Source organism: Myxocyprinus asiaticus, chromosome 38 (genome assembly GCF_019703515.2).
Source record: "Myxocyprinus asiaticus isolate MX2 ecotype Aquarium Trade chromosome 38, UBuf_Myxa_2, whole genome shotgun sequence".
NCBI classification, from domain to species: domain Eukaryota; kingdom Metazoa; phylum Chordata; class Actinopteri; order Cypriniformes; family Catostomidae; genus Myxocyprinus; species Myxocyprinus asiaticus.
This window is the reverse complement of record NC_059381.1, coordinates 34,457,577-34,473,900: the sequence shown is the minus strand read 5'-3', so window position 1 is coordinate 34,473,900 and position 16,324 is coordinate 34,457,577. Positions and strand designations below refer to the sequence as shown.

Here is a 16,324-nt window from a genome sequence, read left to right as displayed (position 1 = left end):
TCGTCTCACAAATCCATCATGAATTTGGTGTGAATTTAGTATTAATTTTATGTGTAAATTGTCCCACACAGTTTGTGCTAAAGACATGAATGACAGGCTTACCTCAAATCATGCAGCTCCACAACTCCCTAAAAACTACCAGAATACAACCTTTGATAGCACCCAAGTAAATGCATAGCAACATGCTAAAAACACTCCATTGGCAACTGCATGGAAATATCCACATAACAACACCCTAAAAACACTCAGAACACTTTTAGTGTCCACATAACAACACCATGGCAACCATTAATAACACCCTAATAAATGCACAGCAACAAGCTAAACACAATGAACACTGAATTACATAGAAATGGCAACCGCATGGAAATGACCTGACAACCACCCACAACACCCTAGCAACAACAAAGTAACACTCTAAAAACACTCAGAACACCCAAAAACAACCAGAACACCTTAACGACCAAATAGCAACGCCATGGCAACCATCAATAACACCCAAGTAAATGCACCACAACATGCCAAATACACCCAGAACACCATTGGCAACTGCATGGAAATGACCTGAAAACCACATAGCAACACCCTTACAACATTTAGAACATCTTAGCGACCACCCGCAACACCCTAAAAACAATCAGAACTCCTTAATGACCGTAAAGGAACGCCATGGCATCCGTTGACAACACACGAGTAAACGCACAGCTATGCCCTATAAACACTCAGAACACCTTAGCAAACACACAGAGCAACTCCATGGCAACCACTTACAATACTCTAGAAACATGCAACAGCCTCTGCATAGCAATGCTATGGTAAACCATTGATAACACCCTAGTAAATGCATAGCAACACATTAAAAAAAATGCTCAGAACCCCTTTAGCAACTGCATAGAAATGTCCTGACAACCACCCACGACATCTTAGCAACCACATAGCAACTCAATGGCAAACCACCCACAACACCCTAAAAACAAGAACACCTTAATGACCAAATAGCAACGACATGAAAACCATCTGTAACACCCAAGTAAATGCATCGCAACATGCTAGATACACTCAGAACACCATTGGCAACTGCATGGAAATGACCTGACAACCACCTACAACACCCTAGCAACAACATAGTAACACTCTAAAAACACTAATACACCTTAGCAACCACATAGCAACACCACGATAACACCCTAGTAAATGCATAGCAACACATTAAAAAAATGCTCTGAATCCCTTTAGCAACTGCATATAAATGTCCTGACAACCACCCACAACACCACAATCTAATGAACTATAAACAACTCAGAAGTCAACAGTCATGAAAATACACCAATCCAGACAGGAGGATTTGCTTTTAAAAGGATCTGTTTGCATTACGCAAACAAAATCTATACAGACTGGCATGTGGTAGGTGACTAATTTGGGATCACGCTCCAGACGTGATTTGAGGGATATTAAAATGAGAATTGTGACTGTTTGCTTTGTGATCTACTGAATCATTTGTAGTGTTTTTCTTTCAAGTTTCATTTTGACCTATATCTGTGTGAGAGAGAGGGTGCTACATGCTTACTATCTCATATTTCCATCAGTTATATCAAGAATAACGTCACACTCGAATATTACAGAGAACAATAAATGAGAGCGTATGGTAGGGTAACCACAGGAAACTCCCGTGCTTCCTACGCACAATTTGACTTTGTCATGGTCCCTCAATCCTATATAAACAAACCCAAAATAGGGAATTACAGCACATTCTTACAGAGGCTTTGAAATCAGTCAGTGTTCCTCCAGCAACAGCAATCATGAAATGGACAAAACTCCACACAGGTAAATTACTGCTGATCATTTAGGATGGCTTGTTTGCTTTTTTTATATGTTCACTAAGACATACATTTTAGTGTAAAAATAATGGTAATTCAGTGGTTTGTGATGAGAAATAATGATGTATTTGTTGTAATTTTGTATATAATAATATGTGGAGTATCTAAATGTGATATGTTCTCTCTTTAGTGTCTCTCTACACACTACTTGCAGTAATATTATTATGTTGTCTGCCAGACATTGCTGATTCAGGTGTGTTTATTACTCAATTGTACTATACACTCAAGTGTCATATTGAGCTGGAACACATCACAGTTTAGAGATTCTATACATAAGCTCTGAGAAAGCTCGATAACATGGCAAAATTTGACTCTTTTCAAGGTTTAATACAGGTCATGGCTCCTAAAATTATTGAAGTGAGAAATGCTACATCAGGTAAGAATTTTGTTCATCTCATTTTTCTTATACTGAATAACCGTTTTATTGAGTATCTGTCCCCTTAAGGAATATTCATCTCTTTTCCAGGGAAAAAATTAACAGTCTCCTGTAAAGTTGATCCCGGATTACTCCCAGATGAAACTGTAGTGTACTGGTTGGTCAATGACTCCTTTATCGAGACGGCATTTCCCAAAGGACGAGTGCACGTGGACACGTAAGAACAATTATCAGCTAATACTGTTTGTGAAAAAAGCCAGGCTTTGAATTAAGACTTTTAAATCAGATGATATACAGTGGCCCTAAAAAGTAATTGGACACCACTTGAAAATGTATGAATGTCTGTGCATTGTATAACAATATTTCAAACCTAGTGGCATTTATATAAATAAATATAGGGGCGTCTATCTCTGACTATCCCCTAGTGTTCAAATACTGTTTGAGGCCACTCTATATGACAAAATAGATCTAAAAATAGACATATATTAATTATTTTTCAAGGTCATTTAAAATTGTTCCACTTCGTCATACAGGAATGACCACAAGAAGTATATCCAGAGTGATCTGGTGTTTAAATGCGTTTGTCCTCAAGATTTTTGGAGCAATTTTGCCTGTATAGCTCTGAGTCCCACTGGAGTGGATAAGAAATCTATACAACTGCCTGAAATAAAATTACATGCAAAATTACTGGTGAGTTTTCTTTCATTATAATATTTGAGCGTGGTTTATTACCAGCATGATGCTTCATTTATTCACATGAAACTCACACAAACTTTTCTTCTTCAGTGCAAGACCAGGACGGTCAGAAGAATTCGAAACAACCAGAGCTGAGGATGATCTGAAATCTACATGTTTTTAGCTAAAGAAAATGTTTTTATTGATGCTTGAATGATCATGTTCTTAGGGATGTCAACTTGACATGTTAATTTAGATTAAGTTATATTAAAAATAAAGTTCAACATAAAAAATGAATTATGCCTCCTGACCTGTATGCAAAAATAGGTCGGTAATAGGCTTATGTTCAATGATATGGAGATAAAACAAACCATATAGACTTATTGACTCCTAAGCCACTTTTTAGAATGGCTATTCCATGCTTTCATTGGCTATTATGTAACGTCTTTGAATTATCTTCATTTGGGGGCTTTTAAGCGATACATTTAATTTATCAGCATGTCATGTAATTAATTTGATTAAAATCTTTAGTCAGTTGACAACCCTAGTTTTCTGTATTCTGTACAGTTTCTTTCTGTAACATGTTATGAAAAAGTTACTGTTTTGAAGAGTAAAATTAAAAGGGAAAAACTATTTAAAGTGTAAGAATTGTATTTATTTGGTGGTTAAGTCTACTCAAACCATTTATAAGCACTTCATGTGTAGGATACTGAGCAGGGATCAGCTATGTTAACATAACTGCCAATAAAGTCCCTTTCAAGGCAAGTCAGTCCACACGGCGACCATCTTTGGAACGCTTCCGGGCAGCTATTTTCTGTGCATACAAGCAGCATAAAAGTACAGCTCTGATCTGCTTGAATGAAAAGACTGATACCTCCAAAAGTGTTGGTCAAGATATCAAAAACCAATGGCAGTAAAATCCGACATCAATGGTATCATAAACGGTGATTCTTTAGCTTGGATCAAGGGATAAAATCTATTTTCAGGCTGTTCCAGCTAATACGTGTACGCAATCTAGAGTTGACAGAGTCGACGTCTGTATCTCAAAGGTGATAACCTTATTCACAGTAGCACCATTTAATGGGAATGACAATGAGGCTGTAAGGATTAGACGTACAGTCTCTTCAGTGGGCTGTAGTGCTTTTGGATCGTTCCACACACAAAACATTGAAAAAACATATTTTCAAGAACATTCTGTAGCCAAAAAACTCAGATGCGGAAAATCAGATGTGATCTAGCCAGTGTTATAGTTTTGGATTTTTTATTTAGTTTTTATTTCTATTTTATATTCAATTTGTCATTACAGTTTAGTATAGGTTTCACAGTTTCGTCTGTTAGTTTTAGTTTAGTTTTAGTTTAGTTAGTTTTTGTTTCAGTTTGGCCGCCAAAGCGGAGTGTTTACTGGTGTCATTTAAAAAGTCTAACATTATTACATTTCTCTGGGCAGTCTTGTTACGTCTGTCTAGTGGTATTTTCATGTTTAATGTGGATTGTAAATGTTGCAAAATTTATAATATAGGGCGAATATAGGCAAAGTGACAAAAGATATTTAAGCTTGATTTGCACTGTATCCATATGTATTTCATTAAATGATCATAAATTATTACTAAACTAACCTTTGGGGAGTATACAATTAAAGGAATAGTTCACCCAAAAAATGGAAGTTCTCTCATTATTTACTCACCCTCATGCCATCCCAGATGTGTATGACTTTCTTTCTTCTGCTAAACACAAATTAAGATTTTTAGAAGAATATCTCAGCTCTGTAGCTCCATACAATGCAAGTGAATAGTGGCCAAAACTTTTAAGCTCCAAAAAGTACATAAAGGCAGCATAAAAGTTATGCATACGACTCCAGTGTTTAAATCCATGTCTTCAAAAGTTATATGATAGGTGTGAGTGAGAAACAGATCAATATTTAAGTCCCTTTTTTACTGTAAATCTTGACATCAGCAGTCTCCTTGGCAATCAGGATTTCAAGCTCAATTATATTTCCCTGCGCCATCTAGCACTCTGCAAACTGTACTAGTAAGTGTAATCGAGCTTGAAATCATGATCGTTCCTGTATACTAATTGTAAGATGTACAGTGAAAAAAGAGTTACATTTTGGTCTGTTCTCACCAAAAACAGATTATATCATGTCTGAAGACATGGATTAAACCACTGGAGTCTTATGGGCGAATTTTATGCTACATTGATGTGCTTTTTAGAGCTTCAAAGTTTTAGACCCCATTCACTTGCATTTTATGGACCTACAGAGCTGAGATATTCTTCTAAAAATCTTCATTTGTGTTCTGCAGAAGAAAGAAATTCATACACATCTGGGATGACATGAGGGTGAGTATATGATTTTTTGGGTCAACTATCCCTTTATCTTTGGGATGTGTGGCTCATTTCATGATCACTGGTGGGAAAAGCAATGGTAAAGGAAATGACAGAAATTTGAGGTAAATCTAGTTAAGCTTATAAACATGTTAACTTAATGTTAGGATGTGAAAGTGTAGAAGAAAATATATAAATTAATTTCAAATAAATATATTTTCTAGAGAATAATTTTTCCTCTGTCCCACTTTACCAGTAGGCCCTTAAACACATCTGGGATTTTCAAAGGATCTTCAAAGGTTCTACTTCCCAGTATTGAATATTTCTTAATTTTTGCCTTTGACAGAGGTAGAAGACATCCTAAGCTTTCTTCAAAGGTATAATAAGGTTGTGTCATTTGGATCATAATTCAAAGTGTCAAGAAAAAAATTCCAAAATTGTCCCACTTTGCCCATATTCGCCATATTATGTCAAAAACTAAAATTAATTCGAGATCATTTTTATTTGATTTTAGTTCGTTTTGGAGTTATGAAGAAGCATTTTAGTGTCCGTTTTTTCCAATAATTTCTATTTTTGTTAACGAAAATGATTTTCGTTTGTTTTCATTAACTATAATAACACTGGATCTAGCTTAGCTTTATACCGTTCGTGCAACTGAAGAGTTGTAAGTCTATCCTTCACAGCCTTGTTGTCATTTCCATTAAAAATGGAACTATTGTGAATAAGGTTCCAATTTCTCCCATTCATTTTAAAGGGATCATGAAATGCTATTTTTTTAAATAATGTTTTATAAAGGTTTTTTTGCACCAAAAACAAAATTTAGTCATACATGATCATTTTCCACCCTGTTTTTGTCCCTCTGTCTGAAACACTTGGTTTTGGCCTAAGTGCCTCCTTAAAACATCAAATGCCCACTGTTATGATTGGCTAACATCATGCAGTCCCTCAAATTCAGCAAACTCATTTGGAAGAGAATGAACAAGCTCCACAACATTATAAATCTACATTTCAGGGTTTAGACATAATGCACATCCAACACATTGCATCCGAATATATTAAACTGTTCACTCAAGCACAACTGTTATCAGCACCATAAACTATAAAACAGTCATGACATTTGAAATATTCATGAATGAAACAGTTTACTTACGTTTTTGAGTGGGTCCAAGTGTTTTTAACTGCCCCATTCTTCAATAACAGTTCCTTTGCAAAGCTTGAATCATATTATGACTGGTTCACAAGCAGTCGACACTGACATGAGCTGAAAAAAACGAACACACAAAGTCCAAAGAACGGTGAAATGACACACACATACTGTAGGTGCACTGAGGTGCACATCGCCAGAAACATATCGAAACGATCAAGACGTCCATCTAGTTCATGTTTACATACACCAACAATGAAAAATAGCACAGATGGGCGAAAGAACGCGTCCATGATGCAACCAGAGGCAGCAGCTTAACAAAAGAGAGTGGATTCACTTCTTCAGAGCTGTAACTTGACACCGCATTTTTTAAAAGCAGCGATATACATGGCAGCGGTCAAAAGACGCTTTTCCACCATCGGGCCAAACAGTTCTCATCGCAAAACCATACTGTACCATTCTGTGCCGATATGGGCCAGCTGGTGCGGTTAAGGTTTTTTTTTTTTTTTGCTTACACACAGTACATGAACTATGTTGCAAAAAGGAAAATAAAGAGAAAAAGATGAGAGATTTGCCATCATTTGCTGAGGGCTTGTGTTTGCCACCTGACACGAACATGCAGAAAGGTAAAGGTTCCCAGACTAGCTAAAAAGGATATTTATTGACAAAATTTTATTTAAGGATTATATGAAAATAGTTAATATATTGATGTATTTTAATTTAAATGAGCTGGTAGTCTACTTCCCTGACGAAAAAGGCATGTAGAAAAATAAATGTAGGCTACAATACTAGTTAAACCATCATAATAAAATCATGAAGATACACTAATCAAGTCACCACATACTAAAGCCCTTCCACCAGCACAGTTGAGTACGGTTAGCTAACCGTGCCGAGAATTCCGGGCTGTGAACAGTTTATAATCATGCTGTGCCGAACCGTGCTCAAGTGGAAATGCTACTGTAACCATTCCGTACCGTAATCTGAACCGTTCGGCCCAATGGTGGAAAAGCGGCTAAAGAGTCTATGTAGTTCATGTTTATATACGAAATAATTCAAAATAGTCCAGATAGATCCCCTTTGGTGTTCAGGAATAGTTAGCCACACAAGGCCTGCTCTCTCGAATTGAGCGCCAGTGGGCGGGGCCAAGGGTGCTATGAGGCATGTTGTGGGATATGTAAATACAAATGAGTAATGTTTCATGACATCACAAACAGACAGATTTTAAAACGAGACGTTTCAGCAGGGTGGCATCTATAAATGCTCTTTTTAGACTGGGGAGGATAAATAATTTTTTTTTCATTATTTATGCCATTTTTTTTTTTTTTTTTTAGGTATTTCAGAATGTCAGCTCTCATCATAAACTAGAAAGCATCCATAACATAAAGCCATAAAAATATGATGATAAAAAAGGGCAGACTAATTCAAGGATGTAAACAATAACAAAGGAATTGAAACGCTACTGTGCATGTCTGAACCTTAACTTTCAAAGTGTAGCTAAAACAGAACAGATAAGATATTTGCAAAAACTAAAAAAAATCAATGCGGTGTCATTATCGGGGCTTGATCATTAATAGCATGAGCCTCCACATGCTGGGAGTCTCCGTGGTGTCATGAACAGCGTGCCATGTGATAAGATGCGCAGATTGACGTCTCAGAAGCAGAGGCAACTGAGACTTGTCCTCTGCCACCTGGACTGAGGTGAGTAACCGCATCACCACGAGGACCTACTAAAGAAGTGGGAATTGGGCATTACAAATTGGGAGAAAAGGGGATAAAATAAATGTAAAAAAAAAAAAAAAAAAAAAAAAATATATATATATATATATATATATATATATATATATATATATATATATATATATATATATATATATATATATATATATAAGAGCCTTTAAATAAGACTATGATGCATACATTTTTTTAGAGGACATCAAATGTTTACCTGAAGTGACTTATCCGTATGTGTACTATTATCTTGTAGATACTGAGTGCTACATGGGAGAGGTGATGAAATCGTAGTTTAGATGCTGACAATTATTTCCTCAGTGATATTTGATCGCTTTCATTATAATCAAAGCTGTTAACACTGCAAGCGCTTAACTTGCGCAGCTTCATTCATTTTAATGGAAGCAATTTATAAGGGCACTTTTAGATCCTTTAAAGTAATTCTCTAAATTAATTAGCCAGCTAGACTCTACATATCAAATTTTGAATTAGTTGGCAAAAATGTAACCTACCATTCACCTACCAGAGATAAAATGTCTGCTGCTACATATCCTATAACTGTTAATCATAGTAATTACTGCCATGAATTACTATGAATGAAGTGCCACCCACGTTTGTTTTGAATGAGTTTGACAACTAACTGGAAATGTTCAAGGAACAAAGACGTCACTTCCCATACCAAAGAATATCATTATGAAATGGTCTATATTAGACATTTTGTAATAGTAGACCTATTTGTAATAGTATTTCCTGCATTAGTGTGCAAAGCTTAGCATCACTATTGGAGCCACTGACACTTCTTACCCCGAAACATCTGACACACGGTATCTCACAGCTGCCATTTTGAGAAAAATATTTAATTTTTATTTAGCTTTTTTGTATTCCCTTTTCTCCCAATTTGGAATGCCCAATTCCCATTACTTAGTAGGTCCTTGTGGTGGCGCGGTTACTGACCTCAATCCGGGTGGAGGAGGAAAAGTCTCAGTTGCCTCCGCTTCTGAGATCGTCAACCTGCACATCTTATCACGTGGTTTGTTGTGCATGACACTGTGGAGACTCGGCACAGGAGGCTCATGCTACTCTCCGTGATCTGTGCACAACTTACCACACACCCCACTGAGAGCGAGAACCACTAATCGCGACCACGAGGAGGTTACCCCATGTGACTCTACCCTCCCTAGCAACCGGGCCAATTTGGTTACTTAGGAGACCTGGCTGGAGTCACTCAGCACACCCTGGATTCTAACTCGTGACTCCAGGGATGGTAGTCAGCGTCAATACTCGCTGAGCTACCCAGGCCCCCCGAAAAATGCTTAATTTAATAATTCATTGCTAATCATAAGCCATAAAAATGGTTTTATACATTGGCAATTCTCCAACATGTATGATAAGGGATATACACTGCCTGGCCCAAAATAATGTGCCGTTTGTCAAAGATGGAAAAGATGTTTCTGTGTTTCAGAAGGGGCAAATGATTGGCCTGCATCAAGCAAAGAAAACAACTAAAGACATTGATGAATCACTGGAATTGGGCTAAGAACTGTCCAATGCATTATTAAAACCTGGAAGGACAGTGGTGAACCGTCAGCTTCGCAGAATAAATGTGGTCGGAAAAAAATCTTGAATGATCGTGATCGGAGATCACTAAAACGCATGAAGTCACATTGTAAAAAATCAACATTAGAGCTCACGGCTATGTTTAACAGTGAAAGTAAGAGCATTTCCACACACACAATGTGACGAGAATTTACAAGATTGGGACTAAACAGCTGTGTGGCCACAAGAAAGCCACTTGTTAGTGAGGCTAATCGGAACAGGTGACTTCAGATGCTAGGGAGCATAAAGATTGGAGTGTGGAGCATGAAAAAGATCATGTGGTCTGATGAGTCCAGATTTACCCTATTCCAAAGCGATGGGCGTGTCAGGGTAAGAAGGGAGGTGCATGAAGCAATGCACCCGTCATGCATAGTGCCCACTGTACAAGCCTCTGGAGGGAGTGTTATGATCTGGGGTTGCTTCAGTTGGTCAGGTCGAGGCTCAGCAAAGTTCTGTAGCAATAAAATGAAGTCAGCTGACTACCTGAATGTACTGAATGGCCAGGTTATCCCATCAATGGATTTTTCTTCCCTGACGACACGGGCATATTCCAGGATGATAATGCCAAGATCCATCAGGCTCAAATTGTGAAAGAGTGGTTCAGGAAGCATGAGGAATAATTTTCACACATGAATTAGCCACCACAGAGTCCTGACCTTAACCCTATTGAAAGTATTTGGGATATGCTGGAGAAGACTTTACGGAGTGGTTTGTCTCTCCTGTCATCAATACAAGATCTCAGCCAAAAATTAATGCAACTCTGGACGGAAATAAATGTTGTGACGTTGCATAAAGTTGGCAAAACAATGCCACGACGAATGTGCGCCGTAATGAAAGCCAAAGGCTGTCCAACGAAATATGACAACAACAATGGTCATTATTATTGTTTTGGGATTTTCTCCCCTTTTCTCCCCAATCTGGCATGCCCATTTCCCAGTGTGCTCTAGGTCCTCATGGTGGCATAGTGACTTGCCTCAATCCAGGTGGTGGAGGATGAATCTCAGTTGCCTCCACGTCTGAGACCGTCAATCCAAGCATTTTATCATGTGGCTTGTTGAGCATGTTACCACAGAGACCTAGCATGTGTGGAGGCTCACACTATTCTCCATGGCATCCACACACAACTCACCACTTGCCCCATCAAGAGTGAACCACATTATGGTGACCATGAGGAGTTTAACCCAACATGATCTACCCCCCCCAGCAACCAGGCCAAATGGTTGCTTAGGAAGCCTGACTGGAGTCACTCAGCACGCCCTGGATTCGAACTTGCGACTCCAGGTGTGGTAGTCAGCGTCTATACTTGCTGAGCTACCCAGGCCCCCTGACAATAGTCACTATTAAGAAATATTTCACTGCTGAATGATCAATTGGTTTAAAATATTACAAGGTAATGTAATAAATTTTTTTAGACCCCTACAAAATATATTTTCTGACAAAATGATGACAAAAACTATACAGTTTTCTAGATTAAGGGAGTGATACAGTTTACTCACTGAAACACCTTACCAATTCTCTGTATATGGTTATTTAATATAACAGACCTCACCATTGATGTTTTCTTTTTCTACCCTTGAAAGTGTTTTTAAGAAGCCACAGGTTATCGAAATAATGATGCTTATGCATATTTTGTTTTAGGGTGAATAATGGAAATTTTGGGGCATTTAAAGTTTCAAAATTTCACAACTGTTATTGTAGACAATAAGTGGTAGCTTTGAATTCATAACACAATAGTACACAAAAAATAATCTATTACAATTAGTAAGGGTAAATTCATGTTACACTTAAATAATCTAAGAATTTAATCTTATGAAATGTTAATATTAAAACATCTGCACAATTTTTCCCACCAAAGCTATTGTCGTCATACCGTAGATTGTCAGTTTTTACCCTTATTTATTATAAAAAATGGTTGTACAGTATGTAATAATTTTAACAAATGTTACATTTCTGCTACAGTGGGCCTTTGAAGGTTAAAGATGATAATGAAGTGACTGATGATGAGTAAAAGATGATGAGAATTGCCTCTTAATTACAGGAACTCCCACTTTACACAACTTTTGACGGAATAGGATTATACGGGAAGTCCACATGTTGTTTTCAAGAGTTCTAGTACACTAGGAATCTGCCACATTATGACTCACTGACAAGCAGCATCTCAGAAATTTTTATCAGCTCCAATGTATTTACCTTCCCTTGCAACCGGGAAGTGTGTTGTGCCAGCAATGTGGGAGACCCAGGTTTGCATCCTGTGTTGAAACCAGTAAGTAAATGTGTTTGCATAATCATTGATGACCACAATTTGGAGGTTGCATTTTTCACTTTAATATTACATTTTTACTCCACTGATTGTTAGGTTTAGTTTTGGGGTTTGGGTTGGGTGGCACAGTTTATGAAATATGTGAATGCATATGCATTCCTCTTCACCATATTACAGCCTGTACAGGTAAAAAACAACTCTCTTCACAACTCACTTTTGGCCCCGTTCCGTGGACATTTGACCTGGAAAATGGAGCTTACATGTGCCCATTTTACTATCGTTAGTTACCACTTTGGCCACTGGGGGCAGTGTGTCTCATTTTAGTAAACCAATTTTATCTAAAGAATTGTCAACTTACTGTTTCACATTAACCTGATGGAGTGTGCAGTGATGGGGATCCAACTGTTTTTTAACAGAGTTGTATTTCTTAAAATTAAATGAGCAGGTGTGATACATGTTGTTCTAAATATTATTTATAATGTATACTTAGACTTAATTTAAAAACGAAGTCATATTTCACCTTTTTTGAGGATGAGAAAATCTAAAGATGTGGTAAAACATTTTGGTGACTGGCTTTTAGGACTGACAGTGCATGAGTACACAAAGTAGAACCTACAACCTAAAAATAGCCTTTTTCTTTTACAAAATATGAACAAATGCAAACAATTTTGTTTTTTATAAAATGTTTATAGATATATTTAATATTTTAAATATAGAAAAATATAAACAGAGTTTAATAATAAAAAATTAAACCAGGGTTTCTTGAACTAATTATCAAAAATAATGTAATAAAAAAAATAAAATAAAAAAAAAATCAAACAAAAAACTATCAATTCAAGCTTTAAAACAATGTTGTCATAACTAGTTAGGACTGATTAGACTGGTTGCAGGAGTGGATGGGATGATGAGATCGATAAGGGGCTCCACAGTAGCCCTTGGCCTCAGAAAACTCTTAATAATAATTATATTTATTTATCACACATATACAGTAAGATTCTTTTTTCTGCATATCCCAGCTAAGCTGGGGTCAGAGTGCAGGGTCAGCCATGATGTGGCACCCCTGGGGCAGATAGGGTCAGGGGCCTTGCTCAAGGGCCCAACAGTGGCATCTTGGCAGTGCTGGGGCTTGGACCCCCAACCTTCTGGTCAGCAGTGCAGAGCCTTAACTGCTGAGCCACCACTACCCCCTCTTCAATGTTACTTTACGCTGGAAGCAACACAGCATCAGGCCTCCCAAGAAAAATACATTTAAATAGATGATTATGTCCATAATCTCCATGATGACATACATCTGCACAGGCAGAAAACAATTTGAACTTAGCACTCATAATATGTCATCAATTGCTCATGACAACAGAGGGCAACAGTCACATTAAGTAAAATTCCCATTTGTTTTCTCCATAGAGAAATTGATTTTTAATAATAACTTGTTCAATAAGTCCTACCATGAGCTCCAAGGTTGTTCAGTGATGATATACACACACTGAGCACTTTATTAGGAACACCTGTACACCTACTTACTAATACAATTATCTAGGGGGGATCATGTGATGCCATGCGAGAAGCAGACGTGTGAGCGACTAGCTCTGCGCACTTTGCTAGTTTTTAAATTATTTTCATGTTATAATCTGGTGAGATTCGATACACCCAGTTACATATTTGCTCTTTGAGGTAAACATGGCAAAGAAGTCAAAATCCTCAGACTCTGGAGACATTAAAAGACACTTACGTGCTTAAGCTGACACCCCAGAGCAGGCCGCGAGCCAGGGACTCGATTTGGAAGGCACGTTAAGAAATGCAGCGTCAACTGTCCAACATCTCGGTGATGCTGACGAAGGTTGTTGCTGATGCTGACTTGGAGGATCTCGCTGTAATACGTTGATCGATGGAAACAAAATTCTCTGAGTTGGTCACAAGAGTGGCGGATGTTGAGAGGTGGATCAATTATCTGGAGTCATCGGAAAGGGAATTAACAATGGATTAATTTCAGATTATTTTACTCTGAATAGGGGCACCCGGCAGGATTACCCTCTTTACCCATTATTGTTCTGTCTTGCCCTGGAACCATTAGCAGCCGCGATAAGAAAGGAGGATGATTTTTCAGGCGTGCCTTGCCTCCAAAGAATTATTCATTCTTTTTCCAAGTTCTCAGGATACAAAGTCAGTTGGTCTAAATCCGAAGCTTTGGCTCTGACAGCGTACTGTCCAGTAACGGCTTTCCAGCCATGCGCCTTCCATTGGCCAAAACAGGGCATTAAGTATTTGGAGATTTTATTCCCAGCAAATTTGTCTGATTTATTTAGTGTTAATTTTGACCCTTTAATAAAAAGGTTTTCGAGTGATGTGGGCAGGTGGGCTTCATTACATTTACTAATGATTGGGAAGGTTAATGTTATTAAAATGAATTGTATTCCAAAGTTCAACTACTTGCTACAGTCTCTCCCTGTAGATGTCCCCCTCTCTTATTTTAAGCAATTTGATAGCATAGCGAAGTCCTTCATTTGGAATGGTAAGCATCCCAGATTGCATTTTAATAAGTTACATAGGCCAATTGACAAAGGTGGGCCAGGCCTACCCAAGATGTTGTTTTATTATTATGCATTCAGTCTCAGACATTTGGCTCATTAGTCTTTTCCACCTGAGAGAGCCCCTCCCTGGTTTGGTATTGAACAGGAAGTTCTTGCCCCCATTTCACCATTGCAAAGCCTCTCTATCAAACTAATCGTAGAAGTTAAGCCACACCCCGTTATTTTGCATGTACAATCGGTATGGACAAAAGTGTCCAGAATGTTTAAATCGGACATTTATTTAAATGTTGCCTCGAGCATATGGCAGAACCCAAAATTATGTATCAATAAGTCCCCTTTCTGCTGGTCAGAGTGGATTGTGAGAGGGGTTACTATACTCAGTGACCTATATGAGAGTGGAGTGTTGAGATTGTTTGAAAATCTGGTTCAACATTTTGGGATCCCCAGATCTCAGTTTTATAGGTATTTACAACTGCACCACCTGCTTTGTACTGTTTTTGGGAGTAGCAGACACCCCCCTAAAGCGGCAGACACTCTGGGAGAGGTGATTACTGCTTTTGGAAAAGGTCATGAGACATCAGTGTATTACTCCCTGTAAATTCAGTGTCTGGGGGATGGAGCTTTAACTTCTCTCAAGACAGTATGGGAGAAAGACTTCAACTTGGTATTGGAGGAGGGAGTGTGGGCTAGGATTCTTAAAAACGTTAAGTCTGTATCTAGAGATGCTAAGGTGCGTCTTATGCAATTCAAAATTTTGCATAGATTCTACTGGACCCCCTCTAGATTGTATAGGCTTGGTCTTAAAGACACACCCACCTGCTGGCGATGCCAATCGGAGGATGGAAACATGGCCCATGTTTTTTGGTGGTGCGCTGAGATTCAGAAATTCTGGTTGAAGGTTCAGAATTTTGTGTCTGACGTGGTAGGCACTCGGATTTCGTTTTGCCCCAGACTTTGTGTTCTGGGTGATGGGGCGGTCATTGATGTGGGGGATAGTCATATAGAGAATTGAGTTCTGACCTGTGTGATGATCGTCAGGCAGGTTATTTTGAGGGGTTGGAGGTCAGCTGGTGCGCCCCCATATCTGGAGTAGTGCACGGAGATGGGGAGGGTGGCGGCTTATGAGAAGGAGTCATTGGGAAGACGGGGTGACTTGGTTTAGTTTATCTGGAAATGGGGCAGGTATTTGGAATTTTTGGAGGGCTTTCGGGTGGGGCTTGGAGAGAGAGTAGTGTAATATAGTTTTAAGTGAGTATTATTATGTGCATGCATGTGTGTGTGTGTATGTATGTATATATATATATATATATATATATATATATATATATATATATATATATATATATATACAGTTGTGCTCAAAAGTTAGCATACCCTTGGAGAATTGGTAATATATGTACCATTTTTAAAGAAAACATGAGTGAGCAGGCAAAACACATTTATTTAATTTCTTATGGGATTCATATTCAACTGTAGGTTATAACAGGATGGCACAATCATAAAACAAAACATGGCAACAAAGAAAAAAATGAAATGACCCCTGTTCAAAAGTCTGCATACCCTTAGTTCTTAATACTGTATATTGCCCCCTTTAGCATCAATGACAGCGTGCAGTCTTTTGTAATAGTTGTCTATGAGGCCCCAAATTCTTTCAGGTGGTATAGCTGCCCATTCGTCTTGGCAAAATGCCTCCAGGTCATGCAAATTCTTTGGTTGTCTTGCATGAACTGCACGTTTGAGATCTCCCCAGAGTGGCTCGATGATATTAAGGTCAGGAGACTGTGATGGCCACTCCAGAACCTTCACCTTTTTCTGCTG

General features: G+C 38.1%; 1 protein-coding gene across 1 annotated transcript; it reads left to right on the top strand.

Moving 5' to 3' along the window:
• Positions 1 to 1,474: 1,474 nt before the first annotated feature.
• LOC127429374 (interleukin-1 receptor type 2-like) lies at positions 1,475 to 3,561 on the top strand. Its single transcript, XM_051678368.1, has 6 exons — positions 1,475 to 1,824; positions 2,008 to 2,070; positions 2,200 to 2,253; positions 2,344 to 2,470; positions 2,787 to 2,943; positions 3,040 to 3,561. The coding sequence occupies exons 1-6, from the start codon at positions 1,800 to 1,802 to the stop codon at positions 3,082 to 3,084; spliced, it is 471 nt and encodes a 156-aa protein (XP_051534328.1). The 5' UTR covers positions 1,475 to 1,799; the 3' UTR covers positions 3,085 to 3,561.
• Positions 3,562 to 16,324: the final 12,763 nt, after the last annotated feature.

Coding starts and splice junctions, on each gene's coding strand:
- LOC127429374 (XM_051678368.1), top strand. CDS start 1,800: ATGAAATGGACAAAACTCCACACAG. Junction 1,825..2,007: donor ATGGACAAAACTCCACACAG/GTAAATTACTGC, acceptor TTCTCTCTTTAG/TGTCTCTCTACACACTACTT. Junction 2,944..3,039: donor AATTACATGCAAAATTACTG/GTGAGTTTTCTT, acceptor TTTCTTCTTCAG/TGCAAGACCAGGACGGTCAG.